Here is a 23,355-nt window from a genome sequence, read left to right as displayed (position 1 = left end):
CCAGCAAAAGCGGTGGATTTGTAATTACCCCCGAGCGCTTATGTAATTTAACTATGTAATTCGCTTAAATAAATTTAATGTTAATAAATCAACTACTATTTTATCGTCTACAACAGTGACAATAAATTACAGTCAGAGCTATCGCTTAATAAGAAAATGAAAAAGTAGTACAGAAGGAAATGAAAAAGTAATAATAACGACGACAATGACAATGGTATAAATTAGATGACAATAAAAATAGAAAAGAAAGCAAAAACCATTCTCTACGAGATAAAATCATGATCGTCGCGCAACAAAAATATACTTCACTCAATTGTCGTCCGGAAAATTAATTGGACGTACTTTACACGACAGAGAAAAAGTGGTTTCGCGTGCAACGCTCGCGGCGAACGTGTGAATGGTTTTAAAAAAAAGAGTGGAAATAATGCATGAGTATTTCTATAGTCTCCGCGTGGTTGCGTAAGGGGCCGCGGGTTCGTAAGAAACGAGAAGAAGTTCGACTCGGTTTTCCAGCGAGAAGATAAGCGGCATGGCAAAACGGGAAAAGTATGCGGCGAATTTCTAGCATTACTGTTTAATGTTTGCGGCGGTGGCGCAATTTTCCTTGGAATCGTAACTCATTTCTTCTTGTAAGACGGCGGCTCCGCACTCGAGAAAGAGAGAGGGAGAGAGAGAGAGAAAGAGAGAGGGAGGGAGAGAGAGTCAAGGTTCGGGGGACTCGGGAATATATTGAGAAACGATATTGTTCGGTTACTTATGATCGGGTTTATCGAGTTTCGAGTAGTTTACCCGTCGTTTCTGCCTGTACCTCGTTTTAATCCCGCGGCAGCCTCTCGGAAAGTTTGCTCGCGCTCGAACGCCGCGCCGGGATCAGCTTCCTTCGGAATATCGTATCGATCGGGCCGGCGATCGGGACGGATGATAATCACTTCGACAAAACAGGCCGAAAGTTTTCTTTTCAGCGTCGCGTGCGGCACGACCGGACATTTCTTTTCTTTTTCTTTTTTTCTTTCTGTTTTTGAAATATTGCCGGCACGTTTTCTCGAGTCGGCGCGAACTCGATCACCTTGGGGGTACGGGCGCTTGTTATCGGAGCCGCAGAAAAATGTTCAAGGGAAACGTTGTTGTTCGGGGCAAACGTTCCGGCGTGCAACAAATTTTCATCGGGATCGCGGGTTTTTCGAGATCGCCGAGGTCGTCGACTGTTGAGAGAATGAATATCGATTGCGCGTTCGAACATTGGCGATCGATAACTGACGTCACGGCCCGCGACGTCACGCACAGAGGAAAACATTCGAATACGATCGAATGTTCTCGAAGGATCTCGCAACATGGTCACGTGTGCGGCGTCTTCTATTGTTTAGAGTCTAGTCTTCACTCAGCGTCCATGCGGGTCAGTCACATGTAAATTTAGATCGCGTCTTTTGTACTATACTTTTCATTATTCACTTAATTTATATAATAAATAGTTAACAGACGCGTTCTTATTATTAACCCTCCGATGACCAACAAGGTCCCTGGGGACCTATGACGTTTTGAACGATGCGGCATTTTAATACGGTTCGTCCGAACAGGCGCAGCTTTCATGACTTTTATAAATGGGATGTCTAGAAGAACTATTACGGTTAACAATAAAAACAATTATATGTATCTCACGCCATATTAATAGAGAAGGTCCCTGGGGACTTTGTCGGGCTTTGATCGTTGAAAAATTTGTCGGTCATCGGAGGGTTAAAAGCGTAATTGCTAAAAGTCGAGACCGATCCAATGACGTGTAAAATCTTGACCTTCTTCGGACCTTCCTTCATTGAGCACCGCTGAAAGAAAAGTAGATGACATTGAAATATGGGGAACCATGTGCTTCGGAAAAATCTATTGACAACGTAATATTCGCCTGTTAAACAATATTTTTGTCCGACTTTTGGGTAGATCAGGATCATAGTGGTGCAATGTTGGGTAATACCAAATTTTTGGTTTTTATGCTTTAAAAGTAATCTGAGCCAAATTTTTGGTTAATACCAAATTTTTGGCTTTTATGCTTTAACATGGGAATGGCACGGGGGTCACCGGTGACCGGCACTGAACTTGGCAGTGACGCCATAGGGGCCACCGGTGACCGGCGCGCTCAGATTGATGAAAATATATATAATTTAAACAAATGACAATACTTATAATTTTTTTATTATTATCATCGTTGATGTAGTGGTGTGAGGAAATGAATGCCTTATAAAACATCTGAAAATAGTTTTATTTATACATGAAATATAGTTTTATTATGTAACATTATATGTATCGCATAATAGAAAATTCATCGTGACGCCACGGACAATTCCTGTAAAATGGGCGTGGCATTCAACGTGTTAAAAGTAATCTGAGCCAAATTTTTGGGTAATACCAAATTTTTGGCTTTTATGCTTTAAAAGTAATCTGAGCCAAATTTTTGGGTAATACCAAATTCTTGGCTTTTATGCTTTAAAAGTAATGTGAGCCTTTGTTGTAATACCAAATTTTTGGCTTTTATGCTTATGACGCAATAGTCGCGTCACCAAAAATGTGTGATTTGTCTAAATCATTATTTATTAGACAAAGACATATCAATTTATTAATATTTCAATTATCATTCGCAATTCTTTACGAAACCTTTTTAAATTGTCTGTCGCCCGGAACGCAGCAATTGCAGGCAGTCTTAAAGAAAAGTTGCGTTCGCCTGTCGCACGCGTGTATAAACGTGACGATGCTATAGCTCGAGCGACCTTGACCGATCGGTGATGTCGACCGAAATTTCGGGCGTGGAGTCGCCGATTGTACAACTTAATTAATGGGGACGGGTAATACGGTCATCACCGCGCTGTTATCTATTTATAGAGCATAAATATTATCGAAGGTTGCGACACAAAGGATCATTAACATTCATTGTCCCGGTGAGGAAAACACGCGCGACCGATTTTATGACTGGTCGGGTATTTGCGATAATTGTCTCACTCCTCGCGGTGACACAATTGCGCGCGACAGCGTTCCCCGCTATCCTTGCCGCATATTAATTAGCGCGAATAAAAGAAACTAGAAGATTTTTCTCTAATGCCCCACCGCGGGCTAACAATAAATTCCGATTGGCCGCGCTACGGCGGTCCAATTAGCGGCGCCCACCTCTTCGAGACATTATTTATTTATAATTAGAGTACAGAAAACGGTCGGACTTCTTTTCATCATTTTTTTTTTTTTTAATTTGCGTGCAAATTACCATTCTGGTTTCTTTCATCCAACGCTGAACGTTTATGCCTCGCAATTAAGATCCGAACATAATTTACGTTGTGTCAACTGTCCGCTCGAAATTTCTACCTGAACCGTTCAATTCGTTCGTCAAAATTAATTTCGTCGCGTCTTCGAAATAGATAATACGCCTACACCAACGCGTATATCGCGGTCTTAAAAACATTCCTCGAACACAGACTGAAGTAGGTACAGCCGCCAGATCTTTCTAAGAATTCTCGTTTACGACGTCCATCGACGTGAAACGCTTTCCTCGAACCGGTAAATTTAAGTTCACGAAACGGCAAAAGGTCGCGCGAGTCCATATCCGTTGAACACGGGCTGTTGGGTTGACGAGCCAAAAAAAATTCGCTTATCAATGGCGACGCGCGTGGCGGAGCATTGTCCCGCCATACAATCCAAGAATCGTCGTCGCACGAACCTGGCGCGCTTCTTTCGAACCTGTCCTCTAGACAGACGTTAACAACTTCATTGATTTCGCTTTAAATGAGACCGCGTTGCATTCGATCGCCAGCCGTGCATTTCCGCGCGTCTTTGGAACATTTTTGGATCGCGTTTGAACTTAATTGACGCGTCGCGTCGATGCCAGGCGATGGGTGGGCGGGTGGGGTGACGTCGGCGAGACCCATTAATTAAAAACTCTGGGATCATTAGCGATCATACGAATTTCGGGAACAGAACAAAAAAAAAGAAAAAAATAAAAGGAAAATTCGTCGAACGATTTCCCCGGATCCAATTAAAGGGACAGCGATCCCGGCATGTTTTAATTGCGAACAAGGTTGAAGACACGGTAGACGCGCGAACGCCGTCGTCGTCGTCGTCGTCGTCGATGAACTAACGTTTAACTTTTTCGTCGGCAGAGCCTCGGGATACTTGGCAGTATCCCCGCAGCCTGGCTAATCCTGACGTTGCTGGTGTTGCTGGTCTACTTGGTAACGAGATGCTGCGACCGGAAGCCGCGCCCCAGGAGGTCGATAACCCTGCTGAAGTTTTCGCTGGCGATCCTGGCGTTGCTCTGCAGCGGTGCCGTTGCCGTCGGCCTTTACGGCAACGACGACGTTCACAACGGCCTCGTGCAGCTGGTCGCCGCCGCCAAGAACGTCGACGGGATCCTCATGGGTGTGCGCAACCAGGTTCGTACCGCCACCGATCCGCACCCATCCTCTCCGGCCCGTCTCAAAAGGAACCGATCGATCCTTCATCTTTCTCCCACGGTCTTTTCGAGCCTTTCAACCCCCGATGTGGCCTTTCGATCTCAAGATCTTCGGACCAAACTCGCCGGGGAGAGTCAATGCGAGCTTTTATTGAAACAGTTCGCCTGCCTGGAACCTATTAACCCCTTGGAAGCCTGTTCGCCAGGCTTCATTAAGCCATCTCCTAGATCCCAACATAATGCTTCCTTTACTTACGCTCGAGGAATCAAATTGCATCTGATTTCACAGTGGTACATTTATTTAGAAACACAAATGAGAAACACAAATACTCGGAGATAAATAATTAGTGGATTTTCACCCTGACTGTAAGGATTTTTAATTATTCTTTCGAGAGACTTCGAAAGCTTCTTGAACCCCTTGCACTACGTTGATTAACACATGTTTGTTCTTAATAATATGCTTAACAGGGCCAGACAATTTTTTTGTTTCCTTTATTGTCTTTACTTGCTTCCGTTTTTAGACTTTGATAACAAAAGGATACAATTTTATTTCGATTCAGAAGAAATTAATAATATTTAGTTATTATAGTATATTATAGTATATTATACTATATTATACTATATTATAGTATATTATAGTATATTATAGTATATTATAGTACATTATAGTACATTATAGTATATTATAGTACATTATAGTATATTATAGTATATTATAGTATATTAAAGTTATTATAGTATATTATAGTATATTATAGTATATTATAGTATATTATAGTATAATTAGTAATATTTCGTAGATCTTGCATGGAATCTTTATCACGAGTCTGACTCGTCATCATAGTGGAAAGGTTTAAAGCAACCGTCTAGAAAGAAATTGTTAGAAAATATTATCGAGGGTGCTGTTTGTTAAAGAACGACAAGAGTTAAAAATAACGAGATAAAAATGTTTTACGTCAATCGTAACATACGAAAACCAAGTAGAAAATTAACATTATTTTGCTAAACTCTTGCATATACTTATTTCTAGTGAATTAATTTTCTAATCACGTGGAGCGATTATTTATAAACAGGAAAACTGATTAAAAATATAAAAGCTGTTGAAACACATCTTCTCTAAAAAGTAGTCTTTAATTTCTTTGTAGTTAATTTCAGAGAAGGAAATACTAGTCGACGTTTATTTAACACTCGCCTCAATTCAAATTGTTAAATATTGGCAACGAAGCGGTCGAAATTTTTCTTCGATTTAATAGAAACCAGTCGGCGCCATATTTAACAGATCCTGTTCGAAATCTTCATTACGTGCCTCGCCCGATATTGGAAAATGAGGGATTAACAAGTTGCACGTAATATATCGATCACTTTAAAATTCGTTTAGTCCTCCTCGCATCAACTTTCCAGTTTCAACAACGCCCATCATTTTCGCCGCGAAACGCGCCGAATCCGCCTGCTATAAATGTGTCCGAACTTGGCCTCGCTTACGCCTGCATCAGAAAAAGTTCGGGCTTCCGAAGAATTTTCTAACGGAGAACGAAGAAAAAAAGTTTAGAACAAAGTGCATCCTCGACAAAGAAAACCGTGGATATTTCGCATGGAACCGCGCGCCGCTCCGTTTCCCGGCACAGGAAGGAATATCGCGTACAAAATGGCGGAGCTTCGCCTACCCCTCCGTCAAGCCCTTCGAACATCGAATTAATCCTTCGACGCGATCTTCGGCGGGGCGGACGCGGATAAGATCTTTAATTAAAAAAAAAAAGAAGAAAAAAGGAAAAAAAAGTGGAATCTCGTCGAGATCGCGGGAAACCCGGATTATTTATTTATCTTCGGGTCGGTCTTCTTTTCGGGCTTACCGGACCGCCGCGGGTCGTGTCCGCGAACCTTCTTTCCCGCCGCCATTCTTGACCCAAATTAACGAGAGCGCGCGGCCAGCTAAGGCACATTTAAACGCAGGAAAAAGTGGAGCGCAAACTAATTACGAGCGGGTTGCGCGGGTCTACTTTCCGTGATTAAAGTAGGGACGCGCGTACACGCCCGGCGCGACGCCGCCGCCCGAACAGACGAATACCCCGGAGTGGCGAGAGGGGAAAAAAATTGATGCGGGCAGGTGGGGAACTTGGACGAACGCACAGGTGACGGCTAAGAAATCGGCGCGGATGTTTGGTAGACCCGGAGAAAGTCCAGAAACGATCCGTAAACCCTCGTTAGAAGCGATTAAATAAAGACAATTCGTCCGCGATTTTTTACCTTTGGATTTCGCTTCTTTTCATCCTCGTTTCATTGTTTGCACCCTCTGTGAAGATCAAACGCCGCAAACCACTGTTTCGCTTACTTCCCAGAGCTTCCTTACCTTGGAACCTTGCTTGGTATTACGTAACGAGTAATATTGTTGCGAGGATACTCTATACGCAAGATCTCTTTCCCCCTCGGTGCTAGGAAATCCCTCGCATTTAATCCTGCTCCACTCGACGTAACGCGGCACGTTTCATTGTCCGCAGACCGACACCATAGAGGCGACGCTGAAGAAGAAGATTCAACCGGAGTTGATCGCGCTTGGTGACGAATTCGACGTCCCGGCGAGCAACAGGACGATGCTGAATCTGCTGTTGATCGCCCTAGAGAACATGAAGCAGAACACGAGCATCGCCGTGAACCGTAGCTACGAGATCCGGAAACCGTTGAGCGGTATAAGCCTGGCCGGGGCTATCGGCATGGGCGAGAAGATCGAGCAGTTCAGGTGGCCGATCACCATGACCGTCCTCAGCGCCCTCCTCGTTCTCTGCGTGGTGCTGGTCGTCGGTGTCGCCAGACATTCCAGATGCATTCTCATAACGTACGTTGTCGGAGAACACGCCGCGGCCAAGAACCGTGCGGGAAAAGGGGTTCGTCTGGATTTAACTGGATCACATCTCGGTTGGATCCTTTTTGCGTTCCTTGGACGGTCGATGGTCGTCGACCGCGAGCGTAGCTTATTTCAGGCGACCTTTTCTCGCACGGTATTGCTCTGGAAACGAAATCGTAAAAGGGCGACTGTGTGTGTCGTGTTCGCGCAACCCTTGACTGGGCGCGCGCGCGCGCGCGGGGGTTTGCAATCGGAGTTGGGCATCAAGGGCGACCGCATATTTATTCATAAGATCGTAATTCAGCAAACATAAAACTCGGCGAGCACCATGAATTTATGTAGCCTGTGCATTCCATCTGGTCTTAACGCGCGCGCCTAGTTAGGGGTTGACGAACTCCTTGAAGCCGGCGCGGAACGTTTCGTTCCAGTCCTAACGATCGCGAAAATACCGACAGTACAGAACAACGAATGTTTTTCCAGATTCTCCGTGTTCGGTCTATTCGCGGTGATAGTTTCATGGTTGATGGCCTCGCTGTACCTGGCAACATCGGTGGCGTTGGGCGACCTGTGCGTCTCCCCGGACGGTTACCTGGCCAGGGCCGTACCCTCCACGCTGGCCCCGGAAGTGCTGTCTTATTACACGTACTGTGATAACACGCGTAGCAACCCGTTCACGCAAAAACTGCAGGAGGGCCAGCGCACCGTCAAGGATATGGTTCAGAACCTGAACCAGGTCACGAAGCTGGCGTTGCAGCTGTTCAAGGACCCGAAAGTGCAACCGAAGCTCGTCAGCCTCGAGACCCACGTGAACACCGTCGACAGACTGATCTCTGGCTTAGCCACGTTGCTCGACTGCAAACCGCTGCATAAGCAATACGTTCACGCTGCCAAGAGCCTGTGCCATTTGGGGCTGTAAGTCCGCGTCGATCATCGCGTCGACAGAGGGTGCACAGAGATCGCTAAGCTCTTTCTACGATAATTTGTATTAATGGACGATGAAATTCTTCAGGTACGGATTGACCTTCATGCTGCTGGCAAGCCTGGCAGCGGGCCTCTTCTTCACCGTGTTGGTCTGGGTGGACTCTCACACCTGGATCTACATACGGAAACGGTGAGTGCGCGCAGCCGGCAATTCGTCTAGTCCGGATCCTTCCACATTGGTCTTAAATGCAATTCTACGACGAATCGAACGGTTTCTTAATTGGGAATAATTGTCCGCTTTCCATAGTATTTGTCTCTCGCATTTTAAACCAATGTGCGCTTCCCGCGTGGGTGCGGTATGGTTGATGTCGCGTTTGTTCTAGAAGAGATTACCACCAAGTGGACGAGCAGGACCCGTACCTACCGCCATCGGCAGCCTCGCAGGCGATAGCAGCGCGGACCCTTCGAGGCCAAGGGTCGTACCCGCCTACAGCCCCTTCTCTTTATCCGAATGCTCATGGCACTCAAAATACCATTAAGCAGCCTCTCTTGCTAACGCCGCCCCCGCCGTCCTACGCTACTGCGACTGCTCGAGCACGTCAGCTGCACGAGAGCATGTTAAAGTTTGTGCATGAGATTTTTTCATTCGGTTTTATTTCTTAGCAACCTTTGATCTTTGTCGCGAGGAACACGACGCTGTCTTCTTGCCCTAGGAATATGTTCGGCTTAGACCGTAGTTCTAGTTCAGCGTAGTTGCCGATGACATAGCGTCATAGTACATATTAATACATTAAGAATTTTATTGGGACAGTCGGCGCGACAAAGATTGAACACTAAGCAGCTGTGTGAGGTTTACTGAAAACTAATCTCGTAGCAAAAGGGACCGATTTTTCTACGAGCAATCATTTGGAGGTTCTCGATTTTGATCTTTTTTTTTTCTTTTTTTTGATAAACGAAACTTTTATCCCCTTTTGAGAAATCGAAGCTTTACTGAAAAATCTATGCTTCATGGTAGAACGATTAGTATTACTAAAATTGAGAGCCACTGAATAAAGATAAAACTATCGTCCCATTTTTATTAATTATCAAAATATTTGAAGACTCGATCTGAGGTACGCAGATACTTACAGAGCTTTTAACGTGCCATATGCAATATCGTTGCAATCAGATCTTTGTTTAAATATTCGCTTAATAGACGATGTACGTTTTTTATGAACCTTTTATGAGATGCGTTAATTTACTATTGTTAACAGTTATGCTGGACGGATTCAGTTCATACGTTCGCAATGTGGTTTATCAGTGTCGATAGCTATCGATGTCAAGGGTTTGAATATCGCTTTAATTGTGGCAGCAAAATACAGTACAGTTATTGATCGAACAGAAACTTGCTAATTATCTGAACAAAAAAAAAAAAAAAGAAAACTAAAAAATAGTATTAAGAAGATTCCGTGTTAATTGCAACTGGATTAATAACTGTACAATCGTTTAGATGTTCTTCTGCAGTATTGTTGAATGTTGAGTTTCTACTGAATTTTGCTAGAAACATATTTTTAAAGAAGCCGCTCATTTTCATTCTATTTGTGATCGATGTTTGAGAACGACAGACTCGGTGATAGAGATATAGTGCGCTTTTCTATGCGTGTTTTTACATATTATAGTTTCTTTCTCGATAGCGTTCCGTGCCTATTTGTCTCTTTAGATTGACCGATGTTAACAAGAATGACACGCGGTATGTTCCGAGAAATAGGAGACAGACAGTTAGATATCAGAGAGAACCCTCCGAGAGAAAGATAATGCTGCAACTTTGTTCGTTTCGGTTTCCGGTTTATAGAGGTGGGGGTGTTAACGGGAGCGGAGGAGGCGGGGATCACAAATCGTCTCAGCATAATCAGCAGTCGGCAGGTGGACGAGCTGAGCACCGTTCTGGACTCGGAGATCAACCTGGCCAGTACGCGACTCTGAGCAAACAGTGCAAAACGCTAGAGTCTAGCGATTTTTACTGAGGACACGCCCCCGCAGGGCCCGGTAAGTCTAACTTGCCTCGTCGAAATTATCCTAGCAAGTTCTTGTAACTTTAGAGAACACGTAATTCTACAGAAATATTTGTGTTCCTTCGACCGACGTTGCCACTGAAAGTTAATTCGCCATTAAACGCTCCAAGTACGATGGAGTACGCGATTAGAAGATGCCCCAATTGATCCGTGAACATTGGATTGCAGGTAGAGAACCACCTTGGACCCCGAGCGTGGCGTCTTTCACCGGAACCCTGTCTCACAATTCGCATGGACCCGCGCACCTGGCCACGTTCCAGGACTCCCGCAAGACGCAGACGCTGGACCCGAAGAATCTGGCGAACCTGAAGCGAGGTCCAACACCGGCCTGGAACCAGAATCGTCCCCTGCCGCCGAACCCGAGCAACCAGCCAACGTGGGAGTTCGAGTCGCGCTCGCAGACGAACATGAACCAGTTCCGGTCGCTGGTGCGCAACAAAGCGCCGAACATCCGTATCCAGGATCAGATGCAGGACCAGGTCCGGACGTTGGACAGGAATTTCACCAGGAATCAGTTCAACGGTGCCGCGCAAGGCAGCGCGGTCCCGAACATGTACGGAACGTACAATCGGGCGCAATCCAGGCAAGATAACAAGCCGACGGTGGCCACGCTTAGCCAAGTACAAGGCAGCGACCCTAACTTGTACGCTGTCACGGAACTGTAATCAGGCCGCCTAACCGTGTAAACTGCCATGCTGTAATTAGGGTCCATGAAGCTTCCGTTCCATGTCCTCCGGACTGTACAACTGTCGCGCTTTGAAATCACGAAATCAGAAATCTTTAATTCGAAACGAATTTTTGTTTCACATTTCTCGGGTTGCGTGAAAGATTTTAGTTTGAATAGAGTCGGTTTCGACGTGTCCGGCGACGAATTACAGTTCTCGAGATTGTGAAAAATTGTGTTTTACTTTCGGAGCAGTCGGATATTTCGCTCGTGAGGTTACGTTTGTTTCGAGTTTGAAGAAATTCATGGACCCGCGGCAAACGATATCATCACATTCGAGAAAGTTCATCGAAAGCCGTGTTTCACGCCTTTTTTTTCACGATTTCCGTGCGTATTTTTAATATGCATTTCGGTTTTTTATAAGATATACCCGAAGAAAAAGCTCAATTATCGTTTGGTAAAAACTTTTTGATATGGTGGGATTTATATACGTTTAAACGTAAGTTTACGAAAAATTTCGGGGTGGTTTTATACGATTCGGGGAGACGAACACACAAGGTGATTTACGCCCTTCCCGCGATTTTCTTGGAGAAATCTCGTGGACGTGATCCGAAAGACGTGCGTCGACGCGTCTCGACTTTTATAGAAAGCTTGCGCACCGTTGGGAGAGCTGTTCCCAACTGTTTTTTCCCAATCAAAATGGAGGAATCCGGTTGCTTTTTGGCAACGTTTTTTCGAATTTCATCGGGCACGGTAACGAGTGGCGGCAACAGGAACGAAGGTCTGGGCGGCGATGTGAGAGGAAATATGGGGGCGAGAAAGATGATGCTTGGAAAGTTTTTTGTCGAGGCGAAGGATTTTGCGTTGTAAAAATTCGCGTGAAGTCGCCGTGAATGAGCAGGAGTTCATTAGATATTGATAACCGAAACACGTTTAGATTAATGGTATTGTATGGAAATTTTCTGTGGAAATATTGGGAGTAAATAGAACGAACCTTCTTCTTGTCATCGTTCATACGAACGTCCGAAAAGAAAAGAGAAATAGAAGGAAAGTTAAAGAGAGAGAAAGAGAGAACTACGCGTGATGTCTCAAAAGAAGAGGGTCTTGTATATCCGAGATTTTGTACTTGTATATCGTGTACAGTGATTAATATCATTTTATGTTAGCCTGTATTCTGTAAATGATCGTAGCTTCTCGACTAAGAGGCACGCGAACGATGAAACAAAACGGAGAGCTGGATAATTAGAAAAGAATCTACGTCGTTGTATTTATTGCTTGTTAGTTTCTCGGTTTTCAAGATTCTGAACAAAAGGTCTATCGTCTAGATTGCCTATCGAGTGCGTGTGTAGCTCGCCATGTTTGAACGTATTCCGACGGGAGATCTCTCCTGTTAGCTAATTATAGTCGAAGTTGTCGAACGTCGGGCTCGTTTTAAGTAAACAATTTCTAGCGCTTTAGGTTGATGCCATCGAGTTCCGCGCGTCTTCGCAAAGTATCAGCTTCGTAGCTCGCATAGCTCACGACAGATTAAACATTAAAGCCGCGAGGCGAGGTTTTAATGGCGCCTAATGGGCTGAAATGGCGGACCACCATTTTCCCACCCCCGGGGGGATCTCAAACTTAGCGAGGTATACACGGAAAACAGTCTTAACCCTTTATGAGTCGTTCTTAAAGGATGTTGATAGTTTCCCAGCATTCTTTTTAGAATTATCATTAAGTGATTCACTTCTGTCGGCCTACCGCTATCACTTTGATTAGTTTTTTAAGATTGTTAATACTTGTACTTTTTCATACGAACTCCATTCCTATACATATAGTCGTTCTCCGTTCATTTTGATATCGAGTGATATTGTTGTACCGCTCTTGTAGAGGGTTGAATTTTTAATCGATATTTACACGATAACACGACAACCACAGATAACGCGATACGTAATTACCACAGACAAGGAGCGAGTTAAATTTTCTACGAACGCATGGGCTAATTAAAGAAAATGCGAACATTCAATTATCCAGAATGAAACATTGCCTAATTTTATAATTAACAATTTGGATTTCCGTTTCAATCGCAACATCAAAGAATCTCTTGGATTATTTCGAATGCTTGCAATGCAATTTTTATATCGGAGAAACGATTTTACTCGTTCCTGCCACCAAAAACGATTTTTATATACTTTTTTACACTTTTATCGAGTAAAGAAAACGCGCAAACGAAATTTTCATTGATTTGTCTGTGCAAAACGTTTGATTACATATACACTTTACATGTCTCTGCGAGGAATATACTTGATATATATGTATATATACATCTATATCTTGTACATGTATATATCGTACATGTACATTATATATGTATATATATGTATATTATACATATTATACATATAAGAAGTTACCGCACGAAAAACACAGAATGAGTGATATATATATAAATAGATGTATATTTATCAGCGTTAATATTTAAATTTAGAGACGTCGAGCGTCCGAGGAATTTTTACAAAGAAAAATGAAAAAAAGTACTCCGACCCATTTAACAAATGGCAAAACAATAATTCGTTACAACCTTTTCGCGGATCTCACGGATCCGAAGGATCGCGGATTCTAGGAAAAATTTCAACGATCTACGCCGACACTCAGGCAGGCATACGTTTTAAGTACAAAACACGGTGGAAGTGCAGGGAGTCATGTTCTCATCATTTCACTTGTAAATGACCGGAAATGTTCTACGATCGTCTGATGTAATCGATATTGACTATCCAGCGAAGCATTTTATAGAACGTTTCTTTTTTTTTCACGGAGAACACGTTGATAGAATATCTACTTCTCCTCGATGCGTGAAGTCGGTGAGAATTCATGTTCTTGCTAGCACTTTGCCCGACGACAACTTAATAGTTTTTTCAAAGTCAAAGATTGGCAATCGATGATTTTTTAACAAATTTTTAAACAGTGTTAGCAAAAACGGAAAGCCTTTATAATTTTTTTACTTCATTCAGACGAAGCACCCTAACGTTGCCAATTACTCTTGAGAAATTTTCAGTGAACTATCTTTTCTTCGCGGAGAATCATTAAACAGCCGTGTTGAGCAAAGTGTTAAAATTGAAACGCGAACGAGCGTTCAAAGTGAAAGAGGACAAACGTGTGAATTGTATTTTGCAATTTTTCCCCGAAACTATGCTGTTCTCACCGACGACGGGAGGTTCCCTCGAATCCCAGGATGTCGTGCCCAAAAAGAAAGGATTTAGGAGTCCAAGATTGAATTATTTGCGGAGCGCAAAGTCTTCCTGTACCCGACCTGTCAAAGGCCCAACGATCATTCAATGAAGATACCATTTTGCAACGAAAGCAGCGGACGACTTTATATTCCGCATCCTATTCATCGAGCGTGTAAATAGCGAGAATGATAGAGAATGAAGAGAAAGAGTGCATGAGCGAAGCATGTTAAGAAAATAGAACAAATGTGCGAAAGTGATATATACATATATCAAACTTTAAATTTAAATGTTAAAAAACTACATTGAGATACGAGTATTGTTCTCCTCTACCGTTTCGTTTTCACGGTTTTCTTCGCTGACACAGTCGAGAAAGAGGAAGAGAAAGGAAATCCTTTCTCATCGATAGGATCATGATCACGATGATGATAACGTGTTTGACCTGTTAACCGGAAATGATTCAACCAGCAATAAACTCGATGCAACACTGTCATCGATGTTATCACGTCTAGCAAAAAATCTTTGATAAAAAAATCAAGCGTCTAACTTTCAAGATTATCTTTCTATTGTATCCTTCTAAGTGGGAATACGTATTTTTGTTATTCTCGCGCAATAGTGACCAATCTAACGACCTACGAGATAAGAATAAGCCGATATGTCTTTTACCGTTTTTATCACGGTTTCAAACGTTTTTAAAATGTTCTAATACTTTGTCGCGCTTGCGAAACATTTTACGATTTCTACGTCGATTATTTTCTGCTAGGAGTGGTACAGATACAATAGAACGGAAGAAGTCTTTATCTAAATAAATAAGAGACGAGAAACATTACTGTGAAGCGAAGGACGAACTGTAAGCTCATCGTCCCCGGTTGATAGGTTTCGGTCCTTCTGTACGTAATTCGTCGACTTTCTCTCGGAGGAGAAACGAGAACAACTCTCTTCGACCGTAGACGTGAACGTTCTGATCCCGTTGTACATAGTTGTAATATTTATTATAAAAGAAACAATGAATAATAAGTGCGGTCATAGCGCATATAGAATAGCGAAAAACACACTTAGTTCTTTAGCCGTTAATCGAATTAATTGTAATTCGTAAGGGTTCGATATGTCGCGAAGGGGAGGGGGGGAGGGACGAAGAGTTCGAACGTCGTTCACCTTTCAACTGATCGAAAGAGGAGGATGCATCCTAGTCAGTAACTAACAAAGCTTTTTCCGTTTTTCTTTTTCTTTGTTTTCTTTTCGTATACGTTCGACTTTGTCCAAGCGTAATTCACGAATGAACAAGGGAGGGGGGGGGGGGGGATATATATCTCTTGCCAAATTTCGTTTCGACGCGGCTCAAATTTCTTCTCTTTTTGTATGTCTCGTTTCTTAATAATACAGGGATGAAAAATTCACCGTCTTTCTCCGATAATTGTACTGCAACTCTATTGCTAATTATCAGCGGTATAAATTAAAGACAGAGAGAGAGGAGTGTAAGGAGACACGATCGATTTTATTTGATGCATCTCTCCCCACCCCCCGAAAGACTGATCCGCAAATTTTTCAGGTATCGAACGGAGCCACGTCTTTATTTGTCGACGTTGTTTAACTTAATTAATCTACGTAAGTATAACGGCTTGCAATCAAAATGATGGGAAGTGATGGTCGCGTCAATTATTCGTCAACGAGATGCTGTTACTATCGCTAGCATGAAATTGTCAAGTTTGAAGAATCTTTTGGATTTGTATACATTAATTTTGTTACCAATTACACTCAGATTTGAAGCGTGCACGTGCAAATGATTCAAATTCAAATTAACCCTTGTGGTATCGACGTAAAGTAAAAAAGAAAATATGTTCAATGGACATATGAAGACAACGGCCGGTTTACACATGAATTATTTTATTTGATGTAATACTTTATTACAACAGTTTGGTACATAAATATACATACAGCTTAATTTCTTTTTTTCGTTTACTTAATTGTATCTTGTCAACAATTTACTGAGTACTATGATAATGCGAACATTTTATCAGTGTCGTTTAAATTTGATGGAAGAGTTCCACGTAAGTTACATACCATTAAACAGCAACAATTCTTGCCGTAGATCTAACAATCGAACTGCACAGTGTTTGGACCGATTCGATGCCCCAAATGCTTTTGCAGTGATCTTGCAAGTGCCTCTTTGGTTAGTTGTTACTTTGATTTCCGAACATTGTTCTTCATTCAATTAGTATCGTTTCTGTTTTTGTTCTGTCAAAAAGATTTCGAACCAATTTCAACGCTCGTAATGACGTCGCATAATATGCTCCATGCAATCACAATTTGTTTGTTTTTTTTTTGTCTTATCGCAACCATTCATACGTTGTGCTTTAGGAGAGAATAAGATTCGTGTCACTGTGTACGTCATTCGTTTCGAACGGAGTTGTTGTTGAGAAAAAGAAGAACAACCGTGAAAAGAGCGAATAATTTTGTGAAACTTACTCAAAGACACGTGTGCACTTAATGAAGCGTAATGTTCTATAGCTGGAAACTTAATCGCTTCGTTATACTTTTCATTTTCATGAATAAACTGTAACTCGCTGAATTTACAAAAGTCAAAGTCATCGACTTCCGTGATTGTATCAAGATATTGGCTTATAAACAGACTGTAGATGTTCAATATATACTTATGTACATAAACAAATGAAATAGGACCCTCGAACGAAGGATTCTATTTGGTCAACCAAAGTTTTATCTCCTTCTTTTTTATTCAATTGAGCGCCTATTAAAGGAAACCAATCTATGTTTAGTACCTGATCTTATAAGATACAAAAATTGGGCCAGAACTAAAGTTTACAGTAGAAACAATATAAAAATGTACATCCACAGTCTACTAGCATGATAAATCACTGCCTATTGTGCTGCAAGAAATATTCAAACGATAGACAGTATTAAAATACTTCTTATCGAGTCCAGAATGCTTTTGCTTGTCGCATCAGTCTAATAAGTACACAAGCCACATTCGACAGACCAGAGCTTTCAGAAACTAGAGCCTCGAATTAAAACAGGTGAAGAGAGAAGAATGCGGTCGATGGGACATGATGAAGAAATAACGTAAAATACTTTATTCAGAATAGAATGACAAAGTAATGGCGTGTTTACCTCGATTGAGTTACCAAGCTCTTCGACGCATGCTTTAAGGACTAATGCTTTGCTCTGCGAGTGTAAACTGTTAGCGTCTGCAGGAAAACGTTCGACCGTTTCGTCCGTAGTTATTTGTCAGCCGTCCACGGAGTCGGCTGTGAATTTCTGTTGATTAACGATGTCGTTTTCATGTTTACTACGACTTCACTTCGCCGGACTCCTCTTTCACCTGCGGGTGGGAGACGGCGTTCGTGATCACAGAGATACTTTTGCCGCTTTGCAAACTGGAATGACTCGACGAGCGACTGTGGCTTTGACTCCCGGCTCCGACCGGGGTCTGTACTAAAGGCTGCGGAGGAGTTCTAGCACCGGATCCATTTATCACCGTGGTATTGGGTTGCAACTGCATGTGATACTTGTATATGTTTTCTGTGCTTTCAACAACCCCTACAATCGGAACGAAAGTATTTTAGTCAACTGGCTGTACAGTTTCAATATCGTAGCAGAGAAAGATACCTACCAGCTTGGAGATTCAAACTACGTCCACGAACTCCAGTTTCCTTCGACGGAGGGCTCCACCAATTTACGAAGGTTCCTACTACAGGCACGTGCCTCAAGATACCTTCCTGCCACATTTTCTCCGCATTCTCCCTCTCTAAATCTGTTTGGGCTGCCTCGATGCCGCGTTTAACCACCTCAGATATTGTTTCCAACAACTTGGAACTAGCTTCCACTTCTTGACCGACTTTTAAAACTAAGGATAGTAACTCGGCTACATCTGTGAAAGCAGGTCGTTAAAATTTCTTGTGCCACGCATTTAAGAATACAGTTCAAAGACGGCATTTACCTGTCTCCTGTGTAACCATTCCGAATCGCACGCAGGCCAAACCATCGCCACCTTCTCCCAAAGAAAATGCTGCATCTGTGCTTCGTAAAGCTTCGACCAGCTGCGTATTTAATCTATTCAATTCATCTTTCGCTTGGTCCGTCATTACATGGATCCAAGTGGGTGGAGCATAGCGAACGCCGCCTAGGCCTGCCCAATCCGGCATCTCCACCAAGTGCAATGAATCATTCTCCGACACTAATTTTACAAATGTTTCCTTATGCTCCACCGTCGCCAGCAATATTTCCTGTCGACCAGGCGATAAGAATTAATTTAGAAAAACGCGATTAGGTGGCATTGGTAACCGCATGCAGTTATCGAACAGATATGCACTCACGATTTGTTGTTCAAGGCAGGCGACCACGTTATCTATATCGTTGCCTGAAGGTGGTTCCTTCGGATTCTCCAACGGGCAAATACGGATCGCAACTCCGTGGTTCTCGATTTCGCACAGCTCTATTTGTACGTTATCGATGTCTCTTTGCAGGATCTGTCCCAGCCATGAGTTCAGTTTGTCGTAGTACGGCGGGACAGGTTCTGTCGGCTGGGGATCCCTATCCACAGGCACGAATTGGAACACTAATGCGCTGGCCACCGCCTCGAATATTTGCGGACTGTTCACCGGGTTCGACAACAGTTCGTTTATCGTGTAAGAGCCTGTTTCACCACCCGGAGGTTGACTCTGAAGTATAGAGAAATTCGAATGAGCACCTGATCAGAAAACGTGATAGAAATCACAATCTCCTTTAGAAATTACCAATATCCTTATGCAATTGAATTTCTTGATCATATGGTACAAGACCTCCACAGCCAAAAAGCATTTCTGCAACCTGTTATATACACCATCCCGACCTAATGCTTGTAAAGCAGCCCACAAAGGCAACGTTGGCAGACGTCTCGATAAAGAATCCGCCATTAAACCCGATACCAGGGATAACGTTGTGTCCCTCGGTGTCGGTCGACCACCTTTCGTGTCTGTTAATCTGTACAACGTCTGTATATACGAATTAAGGATCATTTTCTTTTTTTTACTATAAACGTTTTTATCGACTTTGTCATACTTTTGATTAAGAGGATACAACTACTGGCAAAGATGGTATACCGAGCCAAATGCCCAAGGGTAATGTGATACTGTCTGCTATCTTTGAGGGCTGAAAAATGTTTTCTTCCATGTAATCAATGTTGCAAAATGCATTATCAGGCGAATAACAAAACCGTACCAGATCTTTCGCTGAATTGTTCAAAGCTAACGCGGCCAACGAATGTCCCCTGAGATGGAGCCAGACATTGTACTTATCGCAAATAGCACGCAGCCTGGCGATGTTATCGCAGTGTCCAGTTAGCACAGAGCCGGCCTCAGCCAGCACGAGAAGCGGCGTCACACTATTCGATTGCGTGTCTTCAGCTAATCGTCGTTCCAAGGCTGACACGTCCATACTATACCTTGACCCAAACATTGTGTTATGGGGGATGGGTCTCACACAGTGAAGTGGCAAAGAAAGCTGCAATATTCATGATTTTAAAATCAGTAAACCCAATGCATTCCTCAGCCATTAATCAAACACCACAGGTAGCGTAATACCTGTTTGCATAGATGTTGGACCACGCCTAGAGGCGCGGCCACCGAACTATAAATTAATGGTGGCGAGGCTGCGAGGGCAGTGAAGCCCTCATCCATGTAACGGGGGTATTTCCGGTGCAAGGCTAGCCTAGTGATCCTGATCAATCCTTCCAGGTGGTCCTCGTGGAACGAGGAGGCACAATCGACGAAACGAAAGATGTGACTTAGCCATCGGGTTGTATCGGCAGCCAAACGACCAGCTAGTTTCTGAGCATGAGATTTCGGAAGTGCAAGCGCGTAGGCAGATACGGTGTACGTTATTAATGCTAATTTCGCCGATTCTGATAATGTTGGCAGGGTGGTGACTTGACTTGCTGATATCTCTGTTGAACCATCCTCTGCTGGTTGTGGACCATCTTCGTGGATTACCAAATCCTGCAAATTATTAATCATTTATACCATAAAATAAAATGTTTAAATTACACGTTACTGACTATATCAGTATTATACATTCTCGTTATACGCATAGTAAGAATATACAGTAGTTGATCTTCTGTGATCATTAGTCTCCAATAAATAACAAAGAGGATATATATTATTGCACTTAAGAAGGATAAATATTGCATAGGCAATCATGTGGTACAAAAAAAGTGTACGATGTACACTTTTTTTGTGTAATCATGGCTATTATTCATGAGCTCAGCACTTAACTTATTAGACAATAATTATTATGGAAATAGTTACTTATTATCAGTTCTCTGTTACTGACAATAACATAGTAATTATCCAAGGTTAAAAAGCATATGCAATACCGTATTGTAAGGAGTTAGAATTTTGAGCAGAAGTAGGTAGACACTCCAGTCTAGGACCTCCTAAATGGACTCCGAACACAAACCATTTGAATCTTTATATTATTCCAAAATTTGTTTTGTTAACAGAGTAAACATTATTGAAATAATTGAACGTGTTGCTAGCGAGTGGTTAAACGGGTCAGAATTTTTCAGATATTTGAAACTTGGCGCCGCTAGGACACCCCAGTGGCAGTCAACCAACTAGCGAGACCACGTGATGGCCGCTCGCCGAAATTGACGAACACGAGAGCCAATCAATGAGCGAGTCTAATGGAATCGACCAATGAGCGCAAGGTAATGGCTTCTGCTAGCGTTGTATTTACCTGAATCAAAGTTAATATTTCATCCGGGCTTTTCGACTGCGAGAGAAAACCTGAGGGGTTGTTCCAAGTGGTCCCACCGCCGTCAGCTGCCTTGACGACGGCCTCCTCGAGCCTCGATATCACCTGCGAGGCCTGAAACTCCAGCGCAGCGACTTCGTTCGACGCGGACCCACCTCCGGCACTGATCTGTCAAAATCACAGAAAATGTGACTTGGATTATACAGTCACTTCAACCACTATTTCTCTCGGCACTTCGAAAGGCACTATTACGTTATCGAGCACTGTCCTGATCACGACTGTCACGAACCTCAAGTATATTTTGCGCTATACTTTCCATCGTCGCTTTATCGTTTGTGTCAGTCTCCTCGGCCATCGTGGCAGTAGTCGTCGTGGCGCAGTGCCGTCGCACATTCGTCCCTGCTACAGCGACCGCTTGATGAAACAAAAAAATTTTTTCATGGCTCTCCCCCTTCTTCAGCTGAAATAGAATTGTAACCGAATGCACTTCGAACCGCAATTTCTATACTCGTTACCGAATTTTTCCTGGGGTTTGATAATGCTCAGAGAAGCTGTTCGGACACGGATGAAAATTCTAGATGTAATTGCTACGGCCCTTATTTTATCGATACGACTGTTATCGCAGCGCCAGTTGTTGAATTCGTCGATCAACTCGAAACGCGTCGTTTAGCATATAGTCTTATCAAGACACCTGTTTTTAAATTAAGAACGTGCGAATAAACAATTAGATGGCTGATGAATTTATTGCCAAGACATAGTAGCGCCGAGATTTTGTAATCGGTGGAATTAACAACATGTAGCGTAGATTCAGTTCTGCACGATCTGCGCTGTTTTTTTTAATATTTGGTTCGTCGTTGCCTCAGATATTTTCTACTTACATCTAAATTAAATAAACATTCGATTAGTTTTAAAATTTCACTTTATTACTTTTTGGCTTAATACAATTTTGTGATATTTTATGTACAAATGTGTAACAATTAACTGAATTATGTGTATAGTTTCAATACAGCAGGTAATGCCAGAATAATATGAGAAATAATGTAATAATCGATTCACTTAAGATAAAGCGTGTATAAAACTAGTTTCACTTATGAAATGCAAAATAGTGTAAACAATATTTATATAGAATATTATGAAACCAGAAGACCATTGTAATCTTAATCGATTTCAATGTTATTACAAAATACTATCAGACCTCTTAAGTGATCTCCTGAATGCTTTAGATTATTTACATAAACTAATGTTCACCAATTACTCGATTTCCACAACACCGCCTGCATTTGCAAGGCTCTCCTTCAATTTCTCTGCTTCATCCTTCACAATGTTAGATTGTATTACTACTGGGATAGTGTCAACGATTTTCTTAGCCTGTTAAAAATGAAACAACAAATGATTTCTCGAAATGGTTTTGTAAATAAAATAATTTACATTACCTGCACAAGATTGCAATTTGGTAATATATTCTTGATTTCCTTTATTAAAGCAATCTTCTTTGTTTCGTCAAAGCTTGTTAGCCTAACTGTGAACGATGTTTGTACTACTTGTGGTTCTGCTTCTTCCTAAAATTATGTAAACATGTACAGATGTGTTTTCTTGCGCAATAAAGTCGTTATGCAATTATTATTCCAAACATTTTAAATATTTATACAATACCTCGGCAGGCGCTGCGACAAAACCACCCATTGGCATCATAGGTGCATCTGGCAAGTTCAATCGTTTCTTCAACAAGTCGCTCAATTGTGCTACCTCTACCAAATTCAGAGCAACAATCTGATTAGCAATTTGATCAATTTTAGGATTAACTACTGGTTCACTGACAGGTGCTACTGGAGAAGAGACTGATGGTTCACTTGCAGTCGCAGCACTAGCAGCAGGAGCTGCTTCAGCTTGTTGAACAATGCTGAAATAGACGTATAAACAAAGATAACTGTTGAACCTTAGAAAACGTTTAGAAAAGTGAGGTTATGCAATCACGTTTGGTCTAAACACATCATGCATTGAAAAGACAACTCCTACCATTTATGAAATTGACGAATCTGATGGATGTTTCGCCGAGAAACAAATCGTAGTGAATTCATTATGTTTATTATAGTTGAAATACAAGTAAAATTGTAATAATGTACGAAGAATCACGAGGTGCCGAAAGTAAATTACCTAAACGCACCTAAACGTATGATCGCGACATCTACGAATGTTTTCTGGATATACATACACTTTCGGTATACATATGTACACAGTGTATTGATGCGTGCTCGCTCGCTATTTTCTGCCTTTGCCATTGTCTGCGAGGGCAGCACAGGACAATTGGGAATCTTCAGTCAATTAGACTACAGCAATTAGAAATATAGAAAATAATAAATTTTCTCATTTTCCCGATATATGATTCTTGAATTGAGAGATTCCTGTACAAAATTTGAAATGTGATATAATGAATATTTTATAAGCACATGCCACTTAAGGAACCTAGACAAATGTTTAGAAGCTTTCACATATAGTTTTAAACT

General features: G+C 42.3%; 4 protein-coding genes across 7 annotated transcripts in view; 2 read left to right on the top strand and 2 right to left on the bottom strand.

Annotated features, from left to right (window-relative positions):
- The window catches only part of Tty (tweety), a 74,856-nt gene extending 64,321 nt beyond the window's left edge, over positions 1-10,535 (top strand). For 2 of the 4 annotated variants that reach the window (XM_078186083.1, XM_078186084.1), the window contains exons 3-9: positions 4,131-4,403; positions 6,919-7,253; positions 7,743-8,174; positions 8,272-8,373; positions 8,567-8,806; positions 10,015-10,208; positions 10,403-10,535. In XM_078186083.1, the coding sequence (XP_078042209.1) occupies positions 4,131-4,403; positions 6,919-7,253; positions 7,743-8,174; positions 8,272-8,373; positions 8,567-8,806; positions 10,015-10,186 (1,554 nt within the window). In that variant the 3' untranslated portion in view covers positions 10,187-10,208; positions 10,403-10,535. The remainder of the gene's footprint in view (positions 1-4,130; positions 4,404-6,918; positions 7,254-7,742; positions 8,175-8,271; positions 8,374-8,566; positions 8,807-10,014; positions 10,209-10,402) is intronic. The other 2 variants (XM_078186085.1, XM_078186086.1) reach the window with 2 other exon arrangements.
- Positions 10,536-10,635: 100 nt separating this feature from the next.
- On the top strand, positions 10,636-14,407 carry LOC144472753 (uncharacterized). Its single transcript, XM_078186087.1, has one exon. It carries the CDS (start codon positions 10,642-10,644, stop codon positions 10,897-10,899), a length of 258 nt encoding a protein of 85 aa, XP_078042213.1. The 5' UTR covers positions 10,636-10,641; the 3' UTR covers positions 10,900-14,407.
- Positions 14,408-16,368: 1,961 nt separating this feature from the next.
- LOC144472666 (pyridoxal-dependent decarboxylase domain-containing protein 1) lies at positions 16,369-21,229 on the bottom strand. Its single transcript, XM_078185959.1, has 10 exons — positions 21,141-21,229; positions 20,834-21,019; positions 19,681-20,094; positions 19,319-19,600; positions 19,178-19,249; positions 18,856-19,092; positions 18,436-18,780; positions 18,060-18,345; positions 17,733-17,990; positions 16,369-17,659 (listed from the first exon to the last, which is right to left on the bottom strand). The coding sequence occupies exons 1-10, from the start codon at positions 21,204-21,206 to the stop codon at positions 17,409-17,411; spliced, it is 2,397 nt and encodes a 798-aa protein (XP_078042085.1). The 5' UTR covers positions 21,207-21,229; the 3' UTR covers positions 16,369-17,408.
- Positions 21,230-21,763: 534 nt separating this feature from the next.
- On the bottom strand, positions 21,764-23,053 carry Mrpl12 (mitochondrial ribosomal protein L12). The gene is made up of 4 exons (XM_078185961.1): positions 22,868-23,053; positions 22,505-22,751; positions 22,285-22,410; positions 21,764-22,219 (listed from the first exon to the last, which is right to left on the bottom strand). The coding sequence occupies exons 1-4, from the start codon at positions 22,927-22,929 to the stop codon at positions 22,103-22,105; spliced, it is 552 nt and encodes a 183-aa protein (XP_078042087.1). The 5' UTR covers positions 22,930-23,053; the 3' UTR covers positions 21,764-22,102.
- Between the last annotated feature and the right edge of the window lie 302 nt (positions 23,054-23,355).

This window comes from Augochlora pura, chromosome 7 (genome assembly GCF_028453695.1).
Source record: "Augochlora pura isolate Apur16 chromosome 7, APUR_v2.2.1, whole genome shotgun sequence".
NCBI classification, from domain to species: domain Eukaryota; kingdom Metazoa; phylum Arthropoda; class Insecta; order Hymenoptera; family Halictidae; genus Augochlora; species Augochlora pura.
Note: the sequence above shows the minus strand (reverse complement) of the source record. Positions and strands in the feature narration are given on the sequence as shown.

Bases quoted from the DNA above. Each gene is read 5' to 3' on its own strand.
- LOC144472753 (XM_078186087.1), top strand. From the start codon at position 10,642: ATGAACCAGTTCCGGTCGCTGGTGCGCAACAAAGCGCCGAACATCCGT.
- Mrpl12 (XM_078185961.1), bottom strand. From the start codon at position 22,929: ATGAATTCACTACGATTTGTTTCTCGGCGAAACATCCATCAGATTCGT. The intron at 22,752-22,867 runs GTAGGAGTTGTC...CGTCTATTTCAG, and splicing joins ATTCGTCAATTTCATAAATG to CATTGTTCAACAAGCTGAAG. The intron at 22,411-22,504 runs GTATTGTATAAA...ACATAATTTTAG, and splicing joins TTGTCGCAGCGCCTGCCGAG to GAAGAAGCAGAACCACAAGT.
- LOC144472666 (XM_078185959.1), bottom strand. From the start codon at position 21,206: ATGGCCGAGGAGACTGACACAAACGATAAAGCGACGATGGAAAGTATA. The intron at 18,346-18,435 runs GTGAGTGCATAT...CCTGGTCGACAG, and splicing joins CCTGCCTTGAACAACAAATC to GAAATATTGCTGGCGACGGT. The intron at 17,991-18,059 runs GTAAATGCCGTC...CTGCTTTCACAG, and splicing joins AATGGTTACACAGGAGACAG to ATGTAGCCGAGTTACTATCC.